Genomic DNA, 27794 nt, shown 5'->3' with positions numbered 1-27794 from the left:
CAAAACAATAGAGAAAGAATAATTGATTCATCAAAACACAGCTTTAGACCGATGTGCACGGTCGAGATAAAGTTTGGGGAGAGGCAAAAATGGTGACAAGAAACTGAAATACGAATCTCACTAAAGAATCTCACTGAATGTTTTGCCATATTGAATATAGAACGAAACGGCTTTTAAAACAACTGTTAACTTCAAAGCACCAACAATGACAGGAAATGTAGCTTTGTGTTGGAAGAGTTGCTTTCATAATTTGTCTATGACCATTATTTGGAGGTTAAATGTTAACCACAATAACTGCACAAGCCAAACACGCCGATGACAATAATACATTGTCCTACTTTTCAAAGAGGCTTTATTTTCTCACAACAATTGCTACATCGAATCGTTGGGGTGGGAGAAACAACCCTTCCGCACCCGCGATTTCTCCATACCCACTCCTGTGGAATTCCAATCTGTCTCAACTGCAGGGGACCTGCCCAATCCATGTGTCCCACTCTTGCACGTACTGAACAATGGACTTCATTTTCCGCCAATTCTTGGCTTTTTTGTTCCTTCCCGCTACATGACTTTCAGCTATTTCCCAATTGGCTTTATGCAGAGTCATGTGGGTTGACGCGGTTCCACGTTAAGTATGTAACAGCCCCGCCAGATACTCTTTTGTTAAACTCTGGCAACTGATAGATTCCTCACCGAGCAGCGACTCCTTCTGCTCACTTCCAGCATGATCAAATGGGAAATGATTGACATCGGGCTGATCCAGGTACTTTGTGTTTTATGTCGATATATGTGAATGTATTTATTTAGATTACGTGTTTTGTGCCTCTTTAATGAAGAAGTATGATCGCTGTCCTGTTGGCCCAGCTCCTGCTGCCCGTTACCCTCCATATGTAGGTTGGACTGTGTTCCGCTCTGTCTCCCGTTAGCAGCGAGAGGCTGGCGTGTAACGGCACCGGCTGGAAATGGGCAGCGGAGGCGAGGGTGCCAGCATGCAAATCCTCAACTCACACAATAAAGCAATCGAGTCCGAAGTGTTCCGACCCGAAATATCACCTATTCATTCATTTCAGAGATGCTTCCCCGACCCGCTGAGTTACTCCAATACTTAGTGTTTTGCAGCATCCAGTTCATTGGGTCTCCTAACAACAAGGGATGCTGCTTATGATGACAATTGGATAAAGCATGAATTATTCGGACATAGACACAATAAGCTGGAGTAACTCAACAGGTCAGGCAACATCTCAGGAGAAAGGGAATAGGTGACGTTTCGGGTCGAAACCCTTCTTCAGACTGAAAGTCAGGGGTAAGGGAAACATGAGATATAGACGGTGATATGGAGAGATCGAATGAATGAAAGATATGCAAAAAGTAACGATGATCAATGAAAGGTGGAGCCCACAATGGTCCATTGTTGGCTGTGGGCTAGGTGAGACACATCGCTTACCTTGTATAGGCTGCATGGATGGAGCTCATGGAATTCAAGGCTTAGGGCTTTGGGGCAGAATAGCCAATTTTATCCCCCTGAGAAATCCTCAAACAGTTGATCAGTCTAAGTGGATCAAGATCCCATGGTACTGTAAAAATTCTGTACCAGGGTGATCTGTTTGCTGTGTGACGTTGTGAGGGGGGACGGGAAGGGAGTCATTAAGAGAGATGGGGTTAGAGATAGTAGGACTACGGGAAAGCTGTAGTCTCCCTCACACAAATATTCTTTAGGACAATTGAATCATACCATGTTCCCGTGGGCACCTGCCAGATGTATTTTGGATTATTTTGACAGCTACAACTATCAAATATCCTGGGTACACAAAATTGCTGGGGAAACTCAGCGGGTGCAGCAGCATCTATGGAGCGAAGGAAATAGGCGACGTTTCGGGCCGAAACCCTTCTTCAGACTGATGGTATCAAATATCCTGATCTGATTTCACTCACACCCGAAAAGATCCACACTGGAACCAGGTGCTGGATCTTTTCGTGTGTGAGTTAAATTATCTAACTGAGCATCATCCTGATGCCAAAGTAGAAAATGTGGCAATCAAATATGGCTTCAATTAGAGTCATAGAGTGATACAGTGTGGAACCAGGCCCTTCGGCCCAACGTGCCCACACCGGCCAACAAGTCCCAGTTACACTAGCCCCACCTGCTTGCGCTTGGTCCATATCCCTCCAAACCTGTCTAACTGTTTCTTAAACGATAAGATAGTCTCAGCCTCAACTACCTCCTCAGGCAGCTTATTCCATACACCCGCCACCCTTTGTATGAAAAGGTTACCCATCGGATTCCTATACAATCTTTTCCCCTTCACCTTGAACATATGTCCTCTGATCCTCAATTTGCCTACTCTGGGCAAGAGATTCTGTGTATCTACTTAATCTATTCCTCTCATGACCTTATACACCTCTGAGATCTCCCCTCATCCTCCTGCGCTCCAAGGAATAGAGCTCCCAGCCTACTCAACCTCTCCCTATAACTCAAACCCCTCTACTCTTCGCAACATCCTCGTGAATCTTTTCTGAACCTTTTCAAGCTTGACAATATCTTTCCTATATCATGGTCCCCAGAACTGAACACAATATTGTTGATGCAGTCTCACCAATGTCTTATACAATTGCAACATGACCTCCCAACTTCTATACTCTATACTCTGACTGATGATGGCCAATGTGCCAAAAGTCTTTTTGACCACCTTATCTACCTGCAACTCGACCATCAAGGAACCATGCACTTGCACTCCTGGATCCCTCTGCTCTACAACACTCCCCAGAAGCCTACCATTTATTGTGTAGATCCTGCCTGCTCATGCAGTACAAGAGCTTTTCAGTAGAGTTATCAAACAAGATTTTGATATCAGCACTAAGAAGGAAAGTATTGGGAGGAGTAACTAAAATCTCTTTCAAAGAGATCAATAGTGCCCAAAAGAGGGGCAAGAGGTAAAGTAGAAGAAAAGTTTGGATAGGGTGTAGGTAGTTGGTGAGACCACATTTGGTGAACGGTGAACATATTTGATCACCAAGATATGGAAAGAATGCCATTAAGCGGAAACAGATACAAAACATATTTATAAAGATATTACCGGGACTGGAACTTGAGTTAAAAGGATAGGTGGATGGGCTGGGTATATTTTCCTGATATTTAGCAGGATGAGGAGTGAACTTAAAGAGGGATGTAAAATTATGATGGAAGTAGTAAGGATCAGTCTTTTTATTTGGGAAGGAGTGTATAAAACTGGAAGGTATAGATTGAAGTTAAGAGGGAAAAAGGGTCTAAAGACAGGTACATGGATAGAACACAGTCAAACACAGGCTCAAATTGACATTTGATTGGCATGGACATGTTGGGCTAGAGGGCCTGTTTCCATGTGGTATAACTCTATGATTGTGACTCTCTGCTACATTACCAATATCTCCATGGCAGTGCTTACATCATAAACACAGTCTGCGCAACTTTAAATATCTCACTAAAAGTTATACTACCTGTTAATTGTAAAAAGAATTAGAAGGCAAATTAGCACACTCATTCATTGTATGAAAAATATTTGGGAAAGCTAAAATTTGAATAATTCAGCACTAAAAATGATTCAAAACTCAGTTAAATATGAAATCAATATCGCTTTTCTCTTAACACACGCAGCACATTTTATGACACATGCTGGAGGCACTCTGGAGAATATGGATAGGTGACGTTTCAGGTCAGGACCCTTCTTCAGAGTGAGTCCCGACTGGAAACATCACCTATCCTCGATCTCCAGAGATGCTGCCTGACGTGATGAGTTACTCCAGCACTTGGTGTCTTTATCTGGTAAACCAACATCTACGGTTCCTTGTTTCTGTAGCACATTTTATTCTATAAATTTGTCTAATAAAGATACTGTTTTGTGGTTGATTTTTCTTGAATGAGTCCTTTAAAATCACCCAAAGATAAAATAAGAGGACTATCCTATGCTGGCATAGGTAAGCCTATATCGAAGCTTTGCAATAAACTATATTTTGTAATTGCAATTTGTTTACTGTTCTTAATTATAAAGAGATTTTTTTAATGTAAATTCTTTCAATTAATATGATTTTTAGCTGGAGTCAAATGCATTCCTAAACCAAATTTCATTGGTATCCAAAGAACAGAATACAGCCATCAAGGAAACTGAGACCTTCAAATGTAATTGTGAAGCTTTCATTGATTACCCTAATAAGATCTACAATTTTGCCAATTGGCTTAAAGGTAAGAAACTGCAGAGTTGACTTTTTGTTCTGTCTTTATGAATTTTAGCAAAAAATATGGGTGTACACAAAACAATATTGCCAAAAACTGAGTACTAATAGTTTTATAAAGTACCATTTATATGGAACTCCCCATGTGAAACAATTGCTCAGTATGACAAACAAGTAAATGACAAGTAAACGGATCAAGAAAAAATGGGAGAGAGAGATCTGATTTATGGAAATCACAGTAATTAATAATGCATTTGAACATTGATGCATTTGAGCATTTGGGCTGGCAACAAATATGTGATTTACCTGAACTTGTGTGACCCCTAGGTAGGATGACACAAAATGGTTGTTCTAATCGCACTGACATAAGCCAAGACTAATTATGTTGTTGCTGTGAAACAAGAAGCACTCAACTGCAAATTTATCAAATTTAGCACCCATTCCTCATCAGCCACAACCTGTCCCAAAAAATGGGACAGACAATGCTTTTAACACACTAAAACTATCTTTATTAAATGTCAGGTCTTTGGCAGGAAAATAATTTGTAATCAACAATTTCATTATTAAGCACAATCTTGATTTTATGTTTTTAACTGAAACCTGGTTGGACCAAAATAAGTGCAGCTGTTCTTATTAAGTCAACCCCTCCCAACTTCAGTTTTATGAGTAAGGCTAGAGTGCATAAGAAAGGAGGTGGGTCGCCATAATATTTAATGACTCACTACAATGCAAGCAGATATCTTACGAAAATGTTGTGTCTTTTGAGCATGTGGCTCTTCAGCTGAATTCCTCTCAGGGAGCTATGTTCCTAAATATCTACAGGCCACCTAAATACTGTGCAAGCTTCTTTGATGAGTTTACTGAACTGCTGTCAATAATCTGTATTGACCTTGATTGTGTAGTTATTGTTGGTGATTTTAACATTCATGTTGACAACTCCCAGGGCAGAGGGACTAAAGAACTGTGTTGTGTTCTTTATAACTACGGACTGACTCAGCATGTGATGGAGCCCACACACAACAAGGAGCACACTCTGGACTTAATTATCTCCAAGGGTCTGAACATTTCCAAGAATGTGGTGACTGATGTTGCTCTCCGATCATTCCTGTGTTCTCTTTGACAGCACAAATGTTCAAAAAAAGATAGTCACTAAAGGTATATCACTGAAAGCACCAGTGAAGCACATAGAAACTTACAACATTCTTAAGGGGTTGGACAGGCTAGATGCAGGAAGATTGTTCCCGATGTTGGGGAAGTCCAGAACAAGGGGTCACAGTTTAAGGATAAGGGGGAAATCTTTTAGGACCGAGATGAGAAAAACATTTTTCACACAGAGAGTGGTGAATCTCTGGAATTCTCTGCCACAGAAGGTAGTTGAGGCCAGTTCATTGCCTATATTTAAGAGGGAGTTAGATGTGGCCCTTGTGGCTAAAGGGATCAGGGGGTATGGAGAGAAGGCAGGTGCAGGATACTGAGTTGGATGATCAGCCATGATCATATTGAATGGCGGTGCAGGCTCGAAGGGCCGAATGGCCTACTCCTGCACCTATTTTCTATGTTTCTATGAAACATTTATTCTGCTTTTCCCTTCCACACCCGCCCCCTCTTGGGTCTCAGTCAATGAGCTTGTAGATCATTTCAATTACAAAATTACAAATGTTATTGATGCCATTGCACCCATTAAGGTGAAGGTTGACTCCAGTAAGAAAAGATCACATGGAGAAATGCCATGCTGGTAAGAACAGAAAAATGAGAGTGTCGAAAAGCTGAATGCAGGTGGCGAAAATAAATCTCCAGGTTCACTATGACATCTATAGGGAAATACTTTGCATTTATGGCTTGGAGCTGAGAAATGCAAGACAGTCGTTCTACTCTGACATCATCGCCAAAAACAATAATAATGCACATGCCTTGTTTGCTACTGTCGACAGGCTAACAAACCCTCCTGTGTCAGTAGCCTCTGAACTTCTTTCCACCAGGGCCTGCAATGAATTTGCCTCCTTCAATGACAAAATTCAGCAAATTAGACAAGCAGTCAGTGCCTCCATATCAGGTACAGGATGTGTGTCATTCGTGTGTCCACGTAAAGCCAATTTAAATGCCATGACACAATTTTGTGCAATCAACTATAAAAACCTGGAGGACATTATACAACATCTGAAATCCTCCTTTGCTGCCTTGATATTCTGCCAACAGGATTTTTTTTTTAATATTTCAAATTATTTGACCTCAGATCTACTAAAAATCGTAAACACGCCCCTCCTCTCAGGTGTCTTCCCAAAGGCCCTGAAAACTGCAGTCATCAAGCCACGCTTAAAAAAGAACAATCTAGACACGTCACTAATGTGCAATTACAGGCCCATATTAAACCTTCCATTTTTGTAAAATCATTGAAAAAGCTGTTTTTCAACAGCTTAACAACTTTCTGTCACTAAACAACTGTTTTGATGCCTTCCAGTCAGGTTTTCGACCACACCACAGCACTGAGACTGCTCTTGTTAAGGTTTTCGATGACATCCACTTAAATACAGACAATGGCAAAATTTCAGTCTTAGTATTACTGGATCTCTGTGCTGCATTTGACACAGTCAACCACACCATATTACTAGACCGATTGGAAAGCTGGTTTGGACTTTCTGGCATAATACTAAACTGGTTTGAATCCTACTTAGAGAACAGGACTACTTTGTGTCTATAGGTAATTGCACATCAGAGTAGGCAAATATGACATAGAAACATAGAAAATAGGTGCAGGAGTAGGCCATTCGGCCCTTCGAGCCTGCACCGCCATTCAATATGATCATGGCTGATCATCCAACTCAGTATCCTGTACCTGCCTTCTCTCCATACCCCCTGATCCCTTTAGCCATAAGGGCCACATCTAACTCCCTCTTAAATATAGCCAATGAACTGTCCTCAATTACCTTGTGGAGTTCCCCAGGGCTCCATTCTGGGGCCTCTTCTGTTTAACATCTCCATGCTCCCACTGGCTCAGATTATGGAAAACAACAAAATAAGTTACCATAATTATGCAGACGACACACAAATATACATAACCATATCACCAGGACAAACTACCAGAAAAATGCAGGTCCACTCCAACTCTCAGTTCATTTAAATCGTGGCTGAAGACTTTTCTGTTTGACGCTGCTATTAATTACTTTTAATTTTAATGAAATTAAATAATTATTCATTTCTTACACTGCACTGTAATTTTTATTCTTGTATTTCATACATCTTATTCTATTTTAGCTTGTTTTTATTTTCTATTCTTTTTAATGACTGTTTTTAATTTCTTTCGATTGCTTTTTAGTGCTTTGTGTAAAGCACTTTGAATTGCCTTGTTGCTGAAATGTGCTGAAATGTGCAAAATAAATACACTTGCTTGCTTGCTTACTTGCTATCTATACCCCATAACCACAATGTTCAATTTTTAAGTAACTATCACCAATTCACCAGCCCCTCTAAAATGAAGATGCCCTAAGAGCAAAATCTAATTCTCTCTTGAAAACAAGAGACGTTTTGGGTCGGAACCCTTCTTCAGACTGAAAGTAGAGGAGAGGGCATTGGAGGTAAGAAAGGGCCAGAATTAAGCAGCACCGGCTCCAGCCTCTAATCTGACATCTGTCGTTGTGTGCAGGCTTTGGCAGAGTATGAGTTTTAAGAGGGTCCCTAGTTTTCCGACACACTTCTGGAGACCATGATAGTTGGAGAAACGTAGATACCGTAAGTCCTCCAAACACAAAGAGTTAGCAAGTCTTATTGGGGTATTAAACCTGCTCCACCATTCAACAAGATCATGGCTCATCTTCTAGATCAATTCCCCATATTCCTTGATTCCTCTAATATCCAGACATTTATTGATATCAGTTTTGAATCCAAGACATTGATGAGTTCACATCAGGAGTACAATGTTCAGTTCAGTTCAGTACTGTGTTCAGTTTTAGTCATCCTGTTATAGGAAGGATGTCATTAAGCTGGAAAGATTTCAGAGAAGGATGTTGCTAGGACTCGGGAGACTGAGCTATAGGGAGAGGTTGGGAAGATTTGGACTTCATTCCATTGAGTGGAAGAAGTTAATAGAGAATTTATAGAGATGTATAAAATCATGATGGGAATAGATAGGGCGAGTCTTTTTTCCCAGAGTAAAGGAATCAAGAACTAGAGGGCATAGATTTAAGGTGAGAGAGGAAAGATAAGAACCTGAAGGACAACCTTTTCACTCAGAGGGTGGAGGGTACAAAGAACAAACTGCCAGAAGAGGTAGTTGAGGCAGGTACTATAGCAGCATTTAACAGACACTTAGACAGGCACATGGATGGAAAAGGTTCAGAGGGATATGGGGCAAATGCAAGCAAATGGGTCTAGTTTAGATGGGGGCATCTTGGGTGTTAAGGGCAAGTTGGGCTGAAGGGCCTACTTCTGTGCTGTATGACACTATGACTATTACTCAAATTATCAGTTGATGCTCTTATATGAATTCAAAGCCAAATCTACCAGTGAGGTAAAGTTTGTGGAGCGTCAGGGCAACTTAGATTTAGGTCAAAAGACCATAAGACCATAGACATAGGAGCAGAATTAGGCCATTCATTCCATCGAGTTGACTCCATCATTCAATCCTGGCTGATCTATTTTTCCCTCTCAACACCATTCTCCTGCCTTTACACCGTAATCTTTGACGTCTTCATACTCAAGACGTCCTATGCCTTAAAAATACCCAATATCCTGGCCTATAATATATTTTTTTCTTTGCCACGATCCCTTCTTAAACAGTGGAGACATTTGTGATTTTCCAGTTCTCTGGAACCATTTTTTTGATTTTTAGTGATTCTTGAGACATCACTACTAATACCTCCACAATCTCAACAGCTACGTCTTTGTCAACCGTGGGGTGTAGTCCATCAGGTCCAGGTGACCTCCACTTTTTGACCTTTCAGCTTCCCACTTTTTGCACCTTTTCATCTGTACTGGCAGCTGCACTCTCCAGACTCTCTTGAATTTCTGACACATTGGTGATGTCTTCCATTGTGAAAATGGAAAAAACATATTCAGTTCATCCGCCATTTCTTTGTTTCCCCCATTACTACTTCTCCAGCATCTTATTCCAGTGGTCCCAATGTCCACCCCTGCCTCTCTTTTACTTTTTATATATCTGTTAAAAAAAAATTGGTAACCTCTTTTATATTGTTGGCTAACCTACCTTCATATTTCTGCATATAAACGTCTGAAGAACACTCCAGACCTGAAGCATCACCTATCATATCTGCTGACTTACTCCAGCACTTTATGTCTTCTTTTGTAAACCAGCAGCTGGAGTTCCTTGTTGCTACATAAAATTCTGCACATTCATTTCTAACCGTGGACTCCGATGTTACTGAATAATTTATTCCAGAATTATTATATGCTGAGGATTGTGCTCAATACAGAATCTATATAACCATTGTAAGAATAGGTTTGGAACATTATTAGAATGTTCAAGGCACATGGAAGTGATGACCATAATTGTTCAAAGAATAACAAGATAAACTGCGTATGACAAATGGCCTTCTTCTTTGTTATAATGGCCACATAATATTTATGCTCAGGCACCTTTAACAATAGTGAGAAGCAAAAACCATGGATAAACAAATCATGCAAATACCAAAGAAATAAAAAACAGTCAATATCAAAAATCATCAGCAAATCAAACATCATTTATGAATAGAGAAACACTTAGTATTTCCGATCGATTACTATTCATCAGAAAACCTTCATTCCTTACTCCATAATCAATTTGCTACCATTCAAGGAAGACTATTTGAAAAACAGCCTGTTAAGATAAGGAAAATAAAACTGGCTTATCAGACTTTAATTCAAATATTGAACAGAATGCAGATTTCAAAGAAAGAACACTGTATATGATAGAATAAAAATATTGCAGGCATTGAATATATGATACAAAACAGATAATCCTCAAATTACTCAGCTGACAAGCAGCATTTGTGGCACAAGTAGAATTAGCACTTAAATAACCTTTCAACAGTACTTGAATAAATAAAAAGTAAAAAGTAAATAAATGAGTGTTTTAAAATGGTGAGAAAAACTGGATGGAACCGGAACAAAAGGTTGGGCTGTAATATGCTGGAATGCAGGACAGATTGGATGACAATAAGGATGATGTTGCAAGCCAAAAGTGGGTGGAATGGTGCAAGTGTAGAAACAAAAGGTGATTTCAGAGAAAGTATAAATGGAATTAGCTGTATCATTATATGAGTTTGTCAAATTTTGAGTTGACTCTGGACAGCCATATGTGAAGTTGAAAAATGAGGACATTTTCCTCAGGCTATTGAACAAAAGAAGCCAAGAAGAGAATGAGTTGATTGAGTGTGGGTCGGTGAATTATTTAGTTTGGACATTGGAGGCACAGGGTCATGCTTGTGGTCTGAATTGGGGTTTTCCACAAAGTGCTCATCCAGCCTATATTAATCTTCCTTTGTGCAGAGCTGAAATACACCGTCAGCTCACTACTGACCTTAAATTAAATTTAAACTTGCATTATGTGTCGGAAGGAACTGCAGATTCTGGCTAAAAATGAATCTTGCATAAGACTGATCGTCCCAACTAGAAATTCCTGGTACTTCTGGGATGAACCTTTCATAGTGAACCAGAACAAGCCCACTAACAAAAAATGAGATAGCTAGCTAAATTACAGTCCTGATTTAGTTGGCTATAAGGTCAGTAAATACAATGACTGGGCACCACAGGTACATTTTATACTATTAATAAAGCTGGGACAGCGGTAACAACCACTACCACTGCCAACATCACCATCGCTGCCACTACTATGTGTCCCTTCCTTTTGAAATACACTGTTGACCTTCATACCTGAAAGCTTGCTGCAGTATTTGAGGGATAAATGCATACAGAGGCAAATGCACATCAAATGAATGATCAGTGGAGGTTGTATACTGTAAAACAAATCATCCGGTCTACATTATACAGATACAATGTATTCTCATATTATATCTGTGACTAATTGATGTTTTTTTAACCACACTTTCAACCACTCTCTGCTGAGTACTACCAAAGGGTTCAACCAAAGCTGCTCAGGCAATGTGGCCATTATTTGAGGAAACCAATATTTTTTGATTCAATTGTTCATAAGCATGTTAATTTCCAATTGAAATTTAACATCACATTGGAAGTCATGAAGATGAATAATGTGAATGTCATGTACACTGATTGTATACTCTTATTTATTTTTCAAAAATTCTTACAGAACAGAACATTCTCTTTCGTTTCATTGACTGGAACTTACGTGGAATTGCTCAGGTGATGTTTGTCAACAATTCATTCAGTGGTATTATTATCTTGGCCGGTTTAATTATGCAGAATCCATGGTGGGCACTGAATGGCATCGTGGGCACTATGTTCTCAACGCTGTCTGCAGTTTTGCTCGGTCAGAACAGGTAAATATACTATAGTAATATGTATCTGATCTTCAACAATTTTAAAACATTGAAGTGCTTTTAATTTTTGTGATCTATATTTATGCATGGGAGATTTAAGCTGTGAGATTTATTTGTGTGAACAACAACATTCATGGGGAAATCCAGCTTGATTCTGAAATTGTAGATTTGGTAAATAATAAATTTCACCACGCAGACATGGCAGACCAAAATACTTTTATCAATTCATTTATTTTATTCCTTTGTGCTCTATTGAGGAGGTTCATGAAAGACGGAATGAGTCAGATAGATCATGTGCAGGCAGATCAGCAGTTTAATTTGGAATTATGGTCGGCACAGACGACAGAGGTCAAAGAGCAGTGCTGTTTTACTTCCTGGGTGACAACTACTCATTGCAATTATTATATTACTTCACAATTATCCCACAATTTCCTGTAATGAATTCCATCTAACACTTGCCCACACATTTTACCAATAGATGTCCTGAAATGTCATCATTTTTTGCTAATTTTACCACCCTACAAAGTTTTGCTTCACTTACAGATATTTTAATTGGGCTGAAAATATATTATTTTGGATCAAAAATGGCAGAAGCCCAGAACTGAATACAGATGAACTGCTTTGTTTACCTCTCTTTACCTAACAAACATTCATTCACAACCACTCTATTTTAAATTTCAATTGCTAATTTAGTACCATAATGCTGCAGCCTCTTACATTCCATGGCCTTCTATTTTGCTTATAAGCTGGTAATAAAGTATTTTATAGGCAGATTTTGAAAGTCCATATTCACAGCAGCAAATGCATGGCCCTTGTCAACCATTGGTAAGGAATTGAGTTGGAGAGGAGGGATATGTTGAATAAGAAACTTCCATATTGTGACCTAGGAAGTTGAACACATGGCATTGAGCAAAGGGAGGATGGTCCATGAGTCTGTCAACGAAGCATGGATATGGGTCCAGCCAAGGTTGCAGAGATAGCGTGAAGATAACATCTTGGTGGAAGTTAAAAAGAGATTGAACAAGCTGTATATGGGGTATGGTGTTTATGCAGCAGTGATTAAATCACTTGACCTTTATTTCAAAATGCTCAAACGAAAAGCCTGAGGCCCAAACTGAAATCCCACTGCAGCACTTAATGATCTTGAATTTATACGGGCCTTGGCAACGATGAGCATAAAATTACCAGATTGTTAGAAAAAACCCATCAGGTTTACTAGTTTCCTTCAGGGGAGGAAATCTGCTGTCCTTCCTTGGTGTGGCCTGTAGCTTCAGACCCACTCAATCCACTCAGTTGAAAGGCAAGTATCAATGTGCCAGAAGTGTTAGTCTTGCCATTCATGCCAAGATCCCATAAAAAAAACTGTTGCCTATTAGCAGCAAAGACCCGGATTTGATCCTGACCTCGGATGCTGTTTGTGCTGAGTTTATAACATTCTCCCTGTGAGCACATATGTTTCCTCCGGGTGCTCCAGTTTCTTCCCACACCCCAAATACTTGTAGGTTTGTGGGTTAATTGGCCACTGTAAATTGTTCCTAATGTGTAGGGAGTTATGCGAAAGTCGGATACCATAGAACTAACATGAACAGATGATCGAAGGACGGTGTGGACGCGGAGGGCCAGAGGGCCTGTGTCCATGCTGTACCACTCATTCAATCAATTAATCAAGTTGATGATGACAAGAGATGTGTAAATGGGAATTGTGTATCCATGGGTGGTGTTATAAACTGTTATGATGGTGGTGTTAAGAAGGTTTTAGATATACGCACAGGCATATGTAGGGAATGGAGGGTTATGAATTACATGCAGGCAGATGAGATTAGTTTAACTTGGCATCATGTTGTTCGGGATAGAAATTGTGGGATAAAGGGCCTGTTTCTGTGCTATACTGTTCTATGTTCTATGAGAAGGGCAGCTATATTTTGCCCTAGCTCGCATTTCTGAAAAATGGGACAGGATATCTCTGGCAACCTGACAGGAATAATTTTGGGTAATGGGGTGATATTGCTGAAGAGGCAATGGTAGTCCTCCAGTAAAGTAACTAAGAAAAGAAGAATTCCTGAGCATGCTATAGGTGGATAGCAATAGAATGGTGGTGGAGAAGCAATCTAGGTTTTAACATTGGGCCACCAGAGCTCTCCGCTGGCTTCAGTTGCAAGTTTTGCTGTGAATCGTGCAAAGAGGAGAAAGGTAAAGTTCTGAGGGATGTGAAGTTATCGGCCTGAAACATTAACTCTGATTCCTTTTCCACAAATGCAGCCTGACCTGCTGAGCATTTCCAGCATTTTCTGCTTTTATAATAAATCTTCAAACACTGCAATCTTCGAAGTGCTAGTGCTTCATAAAGGTTGTTTGTAAAACTGAACATTTTGCTAAGCTGCTTTAGGACATTGGGAATCAAACATAACCATACCAGTAAACCTACCAAAATAGGCTTGCATTTATATTTGCCTTTTATAATCTCGGAGCCACCAAAGTACTTAACAGTCAATTAATTCCTTTTCAAAACAGAAACAGAAAATGCCTGAAACACTCAACCGATGAGGCAGTACAGTGGGGAGACGAAAAGTGTAAATGCAAAAGAAACAGCACAGAAACAAGCCCTTCCCCAAGTCTGTGCCAAGCATAAAACATCCATTCACACTAATCGCACGTTGATCTCATTTTTTTATTCTCCACACATTCTTATCAATTCCACCCAGATTCTACCACTCAGCTACGTTCTAGGGGCAATTTGCCGCATCCAATTAATCTACCATAAATCTTTAAGATATGGGAAGAAACCAGAGCAACTGGAACAAACCCACACATGATGTAAAACCTCCACACAGATAGCACCCAAGCTGTGAACACAATCTCTACCCACTATGCCACTGTACCGCCATTCAGTTCAGGTCAACAACTTTTCATCTAAATTGTTCAGAAGCATTACTTTCCTAAAAATAAATTGCTTTGGTGATTTGGGATTACAAAGTATGAATTATATTGTTGTGTTTCAGATCCCAAATTGCAACAGGACTTCATGGCTACAATGGCAACTTGGTTGGCCTTCTGCTGGCTGTTTTTTCTAATAAAGGAGATTGGTATTGGTGGCTGCTTCTGCCTGTGTTTGTCATGTCAGTTGTCTGGTACGTGAAGCTATCCTTTATTTATAAACTTAGAGCATTTGATACACATATTCTTCATTCAAACTTCTATTTTTAGAAACTAAAATAATTTTGTTATGCTATTACTGATTGTTAAGAAATATATATGTTTTTAAGGACATGTGAACTTAGAATTTAAACAATAGGAACACAAAAAGGTTGTAAATTCTCAGCACCTTGGGGCATATTGCTGCTGTCTGTTCAACGGGAGTGAGATGGAAGGACTGAGATCTGTTGAAGCCTCTGTTTATACAAAATAAGTTCACTTATTTTCCAGCTGTCAAATTAGGTAACAACTGCCTCAGGGGAAATTTTCATTGATCTTGTTGGGAATACAATGTGATATTTCATATCCACCAGAAAGAACTGGTTGAAAATGTAATTAGAAATTCAAAACCTCCAACATTCCACCAGTACAACTGAAATAGTAACCATGATCCTGTGCTCAGGGTTCTGGACAGGACTCAAATCAACAGCCTTGTGACTCAAAGCTAAGGCTGGTATGGTTAAACCATGAAACGTATCATTCAGACTAATAGGCCCTGAGGTATCAGGTTGTGAATGAGGCTAAAAATGGCCAAAGAACACGGGATGGTTATAGATCCAAGAACACTGTTCAATTTTATTCTTTTAAGTTTCACTTCACCGCTTGAGTACCTGATACCACTGAAAAGACAAAAGGCTAATGAGCAATGCAGGAGGATTAATTTTGATATCAAAATATCAATGAAATCAATAGCTGACTAGATATACAATACAATACCGTTTATATGTATTTATAGATAAGTTGTACAGTGTGTAGAATTTAATATATGAAACAATATGTGAGAGATCCATCCACCAAAATGATCTGTTTTCTTTTTTTTGTTTGCAGCTTTTAATTTTCCTTTCCACATCCTTGCTTAATCCATGCATGCCATGACACCTTTGAAGTTTGCCTTGTTATTATTTGAAGTGACAGGAATATTTTGCCACATGAACGAATCACTGTAATGTCTCACTTGATAGACATTCTGTTGGAGAGCGAACAAAAGAACAAAAGATCTAGAATGAACATCCTTAGATTGAATCATAACATTTTAAGGGTACTTGCAACAGAAATATGGCAGTGGTCTTTAACATTGCAACATGCTAAACATTTTTAAAGGAGTTTAGAACTTTACCAGAAGTACAATCAGGCTGAAAATGGAATCTAATTGTGCCCAAAAGTGCCTCCAGAAATAGAGCTGCACTTAATTCACTTGAGTCTGAAGAAGGGTCTCGACCCAAAACGTCACCCCTCCTTCTCTCCTGAGAGACTGCCTGTCCAGCTGAGTTACTCAAGCATTTTGTGTCTATCTTCACTTACTCTCTTCTTTGCAGTATGGAATCGATGGAATGGTCTATCATGTGATAGGAGCAGAATTAGGCCATTCGGCCTATCAAGTCTACTCCGCCATTCAATCATGGCTGATCTATTTCTCCCTCTCAAACCATTCTTGTGCCTTCTCCCCATAGCCCCTGACACCTGTACTAATCAATTTGGAGCTGACAGCTTTTTTTGAAAGTTGGTATATGACCGCTCACTTGGTGCAGCTGCTGGGACACAACCAGATGGCTTGTTCAAACATCAGGAGAGACACTAGTAGATTGTAAGGAAGCCAGGAAGTTCCAGGAAATTATCCTTTCATTTTCTCTACCAATTTTACGCGAAAGTGATTGCATTCTGAGAATTTTGAGGGCCAGGGGTGCACCGTTATTATTTGCATGGTGACTTTTGCCTCAGATTTTGTGGGCCTTGATCCTTCTTTTTGTTAACTGATGGCCATCAGCTGACAACCGAGAGTTTGTGGATCGAGTGGGAACACATTTAATTGCATGAAGTATGTAGGACTTCTTGCATCTGCAATATCAGTTAACCAATAATCCGTGGAAAATGCAACATCTTATTTCCATTTGGTGGTAACTGGCCAGAGGGGTTGGTTCTTATATAATTCCCAAAGTCATAGGAGTATGTCTCCATCAATTTTACACAAAGCATCACATTTCCAACAGTTTCAGCAGATACAGGTGTTGCTTATGTTCTGCATGAATATCCCCCAACCCATTTTCAGCTGATCACATCACTTTTTCCCCAAATTCCTTTCCCCCCTCAAATACTCAACTAATTTAAAAAGTTGATAATTTTCCAATATTCTCTCGACTCTGGATCAGTTTCTGTGGACTGGAGGGTAGCCAATGTAACCCCACTTTTTAAGAAAGGAGGGAGAGAGAAAACGGGGAATTATAGACCGGGTAGCCTTAAGGGGCTGTCCCACTGCGGCGACCTAATCCGCGAGTTCTGGCGAGTTTGCCCTCGACTCATACTCGCAGCATGGTCGACACGAGGTCCTAGGAGGTCTTTGTAACTCTCCTTCATGCTCGAGGGTAGTCCCCGCATACTCGAGGCCTCAGCTAGGTTGTGCCGTATTTTTCAACATGTTGAAAAATGCCCCTGAGTAAAAAAAGATCGCTAAGGAAAAAATCAATACTTTTTTTACTCGTAGGTTTAGTCGAAGTAGGTCAGAGAAACATAGAAACATAGGAAATAGGTGCAGGAGTAGGCCATTCGGCCCTTCGAGCCTGCATCGCCATTCAATTTGATCATGGCTGATCATCCAACTCAGTATCCCATACCTGCCTTCTCTCCATACCCCCTGATCCCTTTAGCCACAAGGGCCACATTTAACTCCCCCTTAAATATAGCCAATGAACTGGCCTCAACTACCTTCTGTGGCAGAGAATTCCACAGATTCACCACTCTCTGTGTAAAAAATTATTTTCTCATCTCGGTCCTAAAAGACTTCCCTCTAATCCTTAAACTGTGACCCCTTGTTCTGGACTTCCCCAACATCGGGAATAATCTTCCTGCATCTAGCCTGTCCAACCCCTTAAGAATTTTGTAAGTTTCAATAAGATCCCCCCTCAATCTTCTAAATTCTAGCGAGTACAAGCCGAGTCTATCCAGTCTTTCTTCATATGAAAGTCCTGCCATCCCAGGAATCAGTCTGGTGAATTCTCTGTACTCCCTCTATTGGAAGAAGGTCGTAGTAGGTCGGCATGTTATTCGTAGGTAATTGAGGGTAGCCGAAGGTAGTCTTCAACATAGTCGAAGGAGGTCTTCTACATAGTCGAAGGAGGTCTTCAACATGACATTTTTTCAAACTCTCCTAAAGTCTTCTAAACTTGCGAATTAGGTCGCCGCAGTGGGACAGCCCATTAGCATCGGTGGTGGGAAAAATGCTGAAGTCAATTATTAAAGATGTTATAGCAGCGCATTTGGAAAGCAGTGACAGGATCGGCCAAAGTCAGCATGGATTTATGAAGGGAAAATCATGCTTGACTACTTTTTTAGAGGATGTAACAATTAGAATGGATAAGGGAGAGCCAGTGGATGTGGTGTATCTGTACTTTCAAAAAGCATTTGACAAGGTCCCATACAAGAGATTAGTGTGCAAAATTAGAGCACATGGTATTGGGGGTAAGGTATTGACAGGGACAGAAAACTGGTTGGCAGACAGGAAGCAAAGAGTAGGAATTAACGGATCCTTTTCAAAATGGCAGGAAGTGACTAGTGGGGTGTCGCAAGGCTTGGTACTGGGACCACAGTTGTTTACAATATATATTAACGATTTAGATGAGGGAATTAAATGTAACATCTCCAAGTTTGTGGATGACACAAAGCTGGGTGGCAGAGTGAGCTGAGAGGAGGATGCTATGAGGCTGCAGGGTGTCTTGGATAGGTTGGGTGAGTGGGCAGATGCATGGCAGATGCAGGACAATGTGGATAAATTTGAGGTTATCCACTTTGGTGGCAAGAACAGGAAGGCAGATTATTATCTGAATGGTGTCAGATTAGGAAATGGGAAAGTTCAACGAGACCTGTGTGTCCTTGTTCATCAGTCACTGAAAGTAAGCATGCAGGTACAGCAGGCAGTGAAAAAAGCTAATAGCCTTCATGTTGGCCTTCATTGCGAGAGGATTTGAGTTTAGGAGCAAGGTGGTCCTACTGCAGTTGTACAGGGCCCTGGTGAGACCATACCTGGTGTATTGTGTGCAGTTTTGGTCTAATTTGAGAAATGACATTATTGCTATTGATGGAGTGCAGCGTAGGTTTACCAGGTTCATTCCCGGGATGGCGCGACTGGCATATGAGGAAATAATGTGTCGACTGGGCTTGTATTCACTGGAATTTAGGATGTGATAGGATCTTGTTGAAACATATAAAATTCTTAGGCATTGGACAGGCTCGATGCAGGAAAAATATTCCCCATGTTGGGGGAGTCCAAAACCAGGGGTCACAGTTTAAGAATAAGGGTTAGGGTTAGGTCTGAGATGAAGAAAAATCTTTTCACTCAGAGAGTATTGAATCTGTGGAATTCTCTGCCACAGAAGGCAGTGGAGGACAATTCACTGGATATTTTCAAGGGAGATGTAGATTTAGCTCTTAGGGCTAACGTAATCAAGGGATATGGGAAAAAGCAGGAACGGGGTACTGATTTTGGATGATCATATTGAATGGCGGTGCTGGCTCAAAGGGCCGAATGGACTACTCCTGCACCTATTTCTATGTTTCTCTCAGGGCATTTTACTGTTTGTATTGATCACTGCACGTAGCAAGTTCCACATTTTCATTCTTTTGGAAAAAACAATCTGCTTTTCTGATCCTATGATTTGGATTCACCTATAAATGGAAATATCTTATCTCCCTTATCTGATTTTTTGATAATCTAAACGTCTCTATATGATCACTTTCAGGCGTCATGTTCCAGCTGGTATTGTTTTTTTAGGCATCCTTAATCTGTCAGGCGGGCTCTTGTAAATGCCAGTCTATCATTAAATAACTCAGCAGGTCATAGATGCTGCCCGACCCACTGAGTTACTCCTGCACATTGTGTTCTAAGCAAGATTCTAGCATCTGTAGTTCCTGTGTCACCTCTCCATCCTTTCTAGAATGTCGGAGCCAAAACTGCACACAATCCTCCATAAAATCAAAAGAAATAATGAATACATTATTTGTCTGCCGTTAAATTCTGCTCCTCTGGAAATCAACCCCAGTACTTGATTTGGAATTTTGGACCTTGTTTTCCTACTTCTAATGATGTCAAACATGTATTCCATTTATGTGAGAAATAGAAACAAGTTAGGGCCTGGTGCCTGCTCCAACATTAAATAAAATTATGATCTTTTACTTCAGCACTACTTTCCTGCAAAACCCAAATCGCATAGAACATAGAATGGACAACAGTACAGTACAGGTTTAGGCCCTAACTGTGATGCCAAGTTCAACTCTTATCTGCCCACGCATTATTCATATCCATTCCCATGTGCCTGGCTAAAAGCCCATTAAATGCCACTATCGTATCTGCCTACACCGTTACCCCCAGCAGTGTGTTCGAGGCACGCACCACCCTCTGTGTAAAAAATCTGTCCTAAAAAACTTGTCCCACACTTCTCCTCTTACCTTAATGCTGGGTCCTCTAAACATTGATATTTATACCCTCGGAAAAAGGTTCTGACTGTCTATCCTATCTATGCTTTACATAATTTTATATATTTCTATCAGGTCTCCTCTCAACTCGAGCTTTCAAAGAAAACAATCCAAGTCTGTCCAACCTCTCCTTGTAGCTAATATCCCCTAAACGAGGCACCAAAACATGGCGGCGCCTGCATGTGTAAATATGCAAAAGGAATTTCACTATGTACTTTGCACATGTGACAAATAAGGAACCATTGAACCATTGGACTTTGGACTAATTAGTACTTTTAGTACCTTTAGTACTAATTAGTACTAATTAGGTCACATTCTGGTAAACCTCTCTGCACCCTTTCCAAAGCCTCTACATGCTTCTTGTATTGGGGCGACCAGAATTGCAACATTAACTGTAAAAAACTACAGCCTTGACGAGAGCCTTGAAATCATGGTATATGTTCTATGGGAACTGGGAATCGAACTAAGTACATTTTGCGAAATGTCTTAAAATGATGGTTTTGATGAAGTGAAGGGCACACTCCCCTTCTGTGATTCTTCCTTCCTGCTGACTCTACGACCACATCTTAACCCAGACCTGTTACCACAGCCATGTTTGTTTTCTCGAGACTTGCCTGCGCCTCCATCTTTACCTCGTAGATTCCAGCAAAACTTCAAATAGCCCTTGCTTTCCCACTCTCTCCATCCCCTCTCCTTTCCCAGTTCTCCTACCAGTCTCACTCTCTCCGACTACATTCTATCTCTGTACCACCCACTCCCCTGACATTAGTCTAAAGAAGGGTCTCGACCCGAAACATCACCCATTCCTTCTCTCCAGAGATGCTGCCTGTCCCACTGAGTTACTCCAGCATTTTGTGTCTAGCAGCACAACTACTGTACAGTATATTCTCTTCTTGATTGATGATGAAAAATGTATTTCTAGTGAATGGTTGATCTACATGCAATTGATTATCATGGTAAATTATGGTATGAATATGGTTATTGACATAGCCAATGATAAATGCAAAGAAGATAGATCTGCACATTAGTAACTAATATCAATAGAAATAAAATATTTGTTTTGATTAAACTATATAATCGACTAATAATTGGCATAACTAATGTTTCCATTATTACATGATAATATGTCATGGATCTGTTATAACTTTGGCAAATGCCAGCATGCAGCTGGTTTGCAATGAACACAATGCCACAATTTTACTTCGGAGTCACGTGAGTGATTACGTGAAGAACCCGTTCAGCACGCATGCGCGGCATTACGTCCAGCAGAGCAACAGCAGCACAGCGGGAGTCGGGCTCTCCCGCTATGGAGGTGAAAGAACGCACCGTCAGGTAAGCTGACGTCGGTTTCCTTCACAGGGAGCCTTCTGCTGTCCGGCAGAGAAGAAAGGCTCTGCAACAAACCTGTCCCCCGCTCGACTCCACGGAGGAGCCTTCCATCTGGGGGGGGGGGGCAGCAACGGAACAGACCTGTCCCCCGCTCGACTACACGGAGGAGCCTTCCTTCAGGGGGGGCAGCAACAGAACAGACCTGTCCCCGCTCGACTCCATGGAGGAGCATTCCTTCAGGGGGGGCAGCAACAGAACAGACCTGTCCCCGCTCGACTACACGGAGGAGCCTTCCTTCAGGGGGGGGCAGCAACAGAACAGACCTGTCCCCGCTCGACTCCACGGAGGAGCGTTTCCATCTCGCGGGGGCAGCATCAAGGCGGTAGGACCACTTACCCAGCGTTCCGCTATCCCGACACCGCGCCAAGCCCAGCCCCGCTAGCGCCTCAGCAGCGGGCTGGAAGTACCGCCACGGGAGAGGCGTCCGGCCGGTGGCTCCGACTTATCGGACGGGACGTCTTTCCACCCGCACGAGAGGAAAGACAGCCGCCTGAACAGACCTGCCCCACGCTCGACTCCATGGAGGAGCGTTTCATCTCGCAGGGGCAGCAACAAGGCGGTAGGACCGCTTACCGGGCGGTCCGCTACCCCGATACCGCCACCGAGCCCAGCCCCGCTAGCGCCTGAGCAGCGGGCTGGATGTAAAAGCCAAGGAAGAGGCGTTCCGGCCGGTGGCTCCGACTTATCGGACGGGGACGTCTCTCCACCCAGGCGGGGGAGAGACAGCCGCCTGAGCCGCCTGGAGCGGCTCTTGGAGCAGGAGCTCCAGCGAGGTGCACCCCAGGAGGGGCGCTCTCGCAGAGGGAGGTCAGGCACTCCCTCCACAGTGCCTTGTGCACTGTCCATTGCTTCCTTCTTTCCAGAGGATAGCTTTGGTGACCAGGACTGGGCTGGTCAAGAACAGGGGCAATGGCTGAAGATCTTGGGAGTATGCAAGGGGTGCAGGAACAGGAAGAGCTGCTAGGTGTGATGGACAGCTACGTGGAAACCCCACGTGCAGGAGGCCGTTAAAAGCCTGACGACAGCCATCACATCGTTTTTTCCTCGTTCCATGGACAAATACGGAGATGACCACAACCTTCGTAAACATCATAAGACCCCAGCCACTGAGCCAGACCCACTGCTCTTTGGCAAAAACCTCACAAAGCATATGAAGGACATGCAAGAGGTTTTACAAAACTTTCGGCTCATGAGGGCAGGGCCGGGACGAGTAACCAAAAAACAGTAATTCCTACGCAGCAGCACCCCATCGCATCCATCAGTCAACGTCTACCATATCGGACTGATGAAAGCTCGGGGTCCGCATCTATCACCGAAAGTCTTATTTAGACCAGGGCCCAGAGCGGACCCCATGGAAAATGTGCCGCCTCCCCAACGTCACCGCCACGTCAGACGACGTGCAACACTCGTTGGACCGGCAGGAAACAGAAGAATACCCATAACCATGGAGGTAGGTGGGTCTGGTTCCTACCAGTATATAGAGCATACTAACACATGGGAGTCGATCACGAGTGATCAGTATATACTCAATGGCATTAGTGAATACAATTCATACTAGAAAAATTGCCACCAGGTCAACATTCACCCCAGAGGGTATTTTTCCCTCTCTCCGTTAAAGAAACAAGAGGGACAAGCTGAACTGGTGAGAATAATTACAAAGGGTGTCATGGGGAAACCTGAACCCTTGCAATTTGTATCAAATATATTCACTAAACCCTAAAAAGATGGTGGATGTCGCATCATCATTGACTTAACTTCACTAAATATGTTTGTTAAGTATATACATTTCAAAATGGAACCGGTTGTTACTGCCAAACAACTAAATTCCAAAGGATACTTCATGGCAAGCATTCATCTTAATGATGTTTACCATTTAGTACCATTCACAAGGATCATCGCAGATACCTGATATTTACCTGGATGGGGCAGCTATAGCAGTTTAAAGCGTTACCCAATGGGCTCACATCAGCCCAAGAGTGTCACCCAGACACTAAAACCAGCTCTGGCAATATTCAGAAGACAAAAACATATTGTCATGGCATATCTTGATGATATCCTAAATGGTAGGCAAGACCATGAATTTGACTATGTTAGCTGTTCAGCTACCAAACAGTTATTCGAAACCCTGGGGTTGTCTTACATCCAGATAAATCTAAGTTGAAGCCATCCTCTATCATGGACTACTTGGGCTTCACAATTAATTCAGTCTACGTGACTGTAACATTGCCTAGAGACAACATAGTTAAATTGGCACAATCGTACAACAATTTAATGGCCAACAAACTACCAACTACTCGACAAGTAACAGAGTAATTGGGAAAATGGTAGCAGCATTTCCGGCTACATAATTCGGACCTTTGTACCAAAAACGACATACAGGTCATTATGATCATTTCATGAAGTTACCCACTGAAGTAATATCAGAACTACAGTGGTGGGCAAAAAAACGTTTGACATAGTTTCAGCCTATTATCATCACTAACCCTACGTCAGTTATCCAAACAGATGCCAGTGCAACTGGGGAGCAACTAACTCTATATCCAGCACAAGTAGTAGATGGACTAACCCAGAATCATCGTTACCACTTACACTGGGCATTAATTATCTAGAGATGTTTGGGTGACTTTTTATGTTTTAAAAGCATATGCATAAATATGCATCACTTGCATGTACGGTTATACATAGATAATACTACGGTGGTGGCCTACATTAACCATATGGGCGGCATAAAATCGGCATCATGCGACAAGTTGGTCAATACAATTTGGCAATGGTGTGTCCAAAGACATATTTGGCTATCAGTAACTTACCTGCCAGGTAAGCTAAATACAGTGGCAGACACCAGATCACGTAAATTTAATGGCAACATCGAATGCATGTTAAAACCCCAAAAATATTTTTTTTTTCACAAAAGTTATCAAGCAATATGGCACGCCAGATATCGATTTATTTGCATCTAGGCGAAATCACCAGGTACCTATGTATGTCGCTTGGGAACCAGACCCTGAGGCAGCAGCGGTAGATGCGTTCGCACTGGATTGGGGAAATTTTTCTTCTATGCATTTCCTCCCTTCTGCCTCAACAGTCGGGGGCTACGCACAGTACAAATGGACTCTGCTTCAGGTATTTTGATAGTACCCGACTGGCCTGACATGGTTCCCAATACTCCATGACATGGTTGTTGAAACTCCGATGGTATTCCCCAGTGACCCAGAGTTATTAACACCCAGTGTTGGGCACAAGCCACCCGTGCCATGAGAAAATCAAACTCCTGGGTTGCAGATGCTGCACAAACCACTTCTGGGACTGGGATTATCATAACAAACCATCGACACCATGTCAGCATCCCTCCGAACATCCACTAAAAAACAGCACTTGTCCAGCATCAAAAAATGGGAGAAGTACTGCTTGGATACAAGGACCACCTACTCAACCGCTACAGTTACCAACGTACTGGAATTCCTGGCGAACCTTCACCACGATGAAGGACTTCAGCTACAGAGCCATCAACACAGCTAGAATTGCCCTGCCTGTCTATTCAAAACCAGCTCCAGGACAACAGGCCATGGGGTCCCACCAGCTGGTGGTCAAACTAATGAAGGGTATTTACAACTCTAAACCCCTAGACCAAGGTACACCCATATATGGGATGTCAGTGTGGTCCTGACATACTTCAGGGGATGCCCACCAGCCAGATCCCTCAACCTGAAACCATCTATGCTCAAAACACTCATGTTGATGGCACTTGTAGCTGCACAGAGGGTCCAGTCACTACACCTATTGCGACTGGACACCATGCTCACAGCTCCAGACCAGATCTCTGTCATTGTCCAGGGAATGGTCAAACAGAGCAGTCCAGGAACACCTAATCCAGTCTTACCCGCCAGAAACACGGTTATGTGCCATGACCCTATTATCCTACATAGACACAACCAAAATATTCGAGGGAGATGAAAAGCCTTGTGGGTCAGTCATAAAAAACCTTATGGTCGGGTGACGAGCCATTTCGGGATGGCTCAAGCAGGTGCTAAAAGCTGCTGGGATAAATACTAACATGTACAAAGTTCATTCCACCAGGGCAGCATCCACGTCGACGGCTAAAAGAATGGACGTGCCTATAAACCACATCCTGGCTACAGCAGGATGGTGGGGGGAAAAACCGTTCAGAAATTTATAATAAGCCGTTGGCAAAACCTGTTTTATTTGCAGGAAAGATTTTACAGACTGCAAATATTTAATTTAAGCCCAGTGGAACAATTTAATTTCTTTGTTGTTATTGTTAAAAAATACCATTGTGTTTTTCTACAAACAGATTCATTGGTTGATTACGATAACACACATCCTCCCTCAAAGACTTCGGCAGTGATGTAGTAATAACTGTTACACGGTTTGAAATCACAGAGCTTTGAAATCTTCACGGAATCACTCACGTGACTCCGAAGTAAAATAGTAAGATTAAACGAGAACTTACCAGTTTGAAGTTTGATCTGTATTTTATGAGGAGTTACGATGAGGGATTACGTGCCCTCCGCTCCCACCCTCAATAATATGGGTCAAATTCATAAACTGATGTCTCCTTATCTTTACTATGTTTACTTCAATAACTGTGTCTATCTGTGATTCCACACCGCTGCTTTGAAGTATGCCGCGCATGCGTGCCGAACGGGTTCTTCACGTAATCCCTCATCGTAACTCCTCATAAAATACAGATCAAACTTCAAACTGGTAAGTTCTCGTTTAATCTTACTATTAATGTGCGTACCACATGCTCAGCATCATAACTCCATTACACTTTTCCTTTCCATTATGCCAAGAATGTTCAGGAGATAGACAGAATGCAAGGAGGGATTATTGGAGATCATAGATATGTCAATGCAGATTACTCTATTTCACATTTCCCCAAGTCCTTCAGAGCATAGATACAGTGAGGCCTATGAAACACGAAGCTTGTAACAGAAAGAGTATCTTGAATATTAAAAGTACATTTCCGCACTTTGGACCTACTGTTCCCTGTATCGTGTTTCTTAAGATTATCAAACTAACAGTTTTATGGATAATTTAGCTTTGGACTGCAGTATTAGGCTAGATCTTTCAAAGAATGAACACCTCAGCATTAGATTTGTTAGGCATGACCTACCTACCATAATCCCTGTGTTGGCTTGGTTTTATTTTGTTTTTTCTTGTTAAATACACTTGAACAGCTTCCTTTGTGATTGACTTTATTGCCGCTCCATTTGCTCAATAATGCATAGGATTTTTAATCTAACTGGAATGCTTCTTTTCTAATCTTCTGTTGGTTTCCTTATTAGCGTAGCTTATTTTTAGCAATAGTTCACCCTTCCACTGCTTTCCTTTAATCAAGCATTATATGATGCATTTCATCTGGCCTAATCAGTTTATTCAAAGTTAATCACTCAATTTTTATATTTTCTATTACTAATCATTTTCTCCATGAATTGAGATGGCAAGTATAAGAGAATTTTATGACCATATTGAAAATTTCCATTAGTAAAAATGCCATAATACTTGCATGCTAAAAACATGAAAAACAAAATCTTGCGTCCTTTGAATTTTTTTTAAATTATTTTTCAATTGAGAAATCTCTATTTAATTAGATCTTAGGTGAATTCTAACCAAAACAATCAATTTTCAAAAATAACCTTTTTTCCTATGCCATCCACCTACTGCCCTACAGTTCCCATTGTAGTTAGTATGGTCTCTGAATCTGTAACTTGTGGCCCATCACCACGTGCTCATGATGATGGAGACAACATCTAATTTGCTCTAGTGAAATGATCAGTAACCTCCCTAAGACTGCATTTGAACACCGAATCAACCAGTCTGGGGGAGCATAAAATCTACTCCTGCTGCTAGTTTCTTATGTACATTCAGCAAGACCAACATTCATTTAATTTGCAATAGAAAGAGGGTGGGGGGCAACTTGTTGTTTGGACAAGGTGAATCCTTTGGACTGCCTCCAATGCCTCTATGTAATTTTTTAGGTATTGGACAAAATCTGCTTTCAGTATTCCAGGCATGGCGTTACCCACATCTTGTACAGCTGTAACTAAACCTCCATATTCTTAAACTTCCCTATTC

General features: G+C 41.4%; 1 protein-coding gene across 3 annotated transcripts in view; it reads left to right on the top strand.

Annotated features, from left to right (window-relative positions):
• Nucleotides 1-457: 457 nt before the first annotated feature.
• Nucleotides 458-27794, top strand: part of LOC116979626 (urea transporter 2-like) — a 38694-nt gene continuing 11357 nt past the window's right edge. Inside the window, exons 1-4 of one of the 3 annotated variants that reach the window (XM_033031270.1) lie at nucleotides 458-760; nucleotides 4023-4213; nucleotides 11462-11651; nucleotides 14651-14779. In XM_033031270.1, the coding sequence (XP_032887161.1) occupies nucleotides 11518-11651; nucleotides 14651-14779 (263 nt within the window). In that variant the 5' untranslated portion in view covers nucleotides 458-760; nucleotides 4023-4213; nucleotides 11462-11517. The remainder of the gene's footprint in view (nucleotides 761-4022; nucleotides 4214-11461; nucleotides 11652-14650; nucleotides 14780-27794) is intronic. The other 2 variants (XM_033031251.1, XM_033031261.1) reach the window with 2 other exon arrangements.

The sequence above is a fragment of the Amblyraja radiata genome, chromosome 1, assembly GCF_010909765.2.
Source record: "Amblyraja radiata isolate CabotCenter1 chromosome 1, sAmbRad1.1.pri, whole genome shotgun sequence".
Classification (NCBI taxonomy): Eukaryota; Metazoa; Chordata; class Chondrichthyes; order Rajiformes; family Rajidae; genus Amblyraja; species Amblyraja radiata.
Note: the sequence above shows the minus strand (reverse complement) of the source record. Positions and strands in the feature narration are given on the sequence as shown.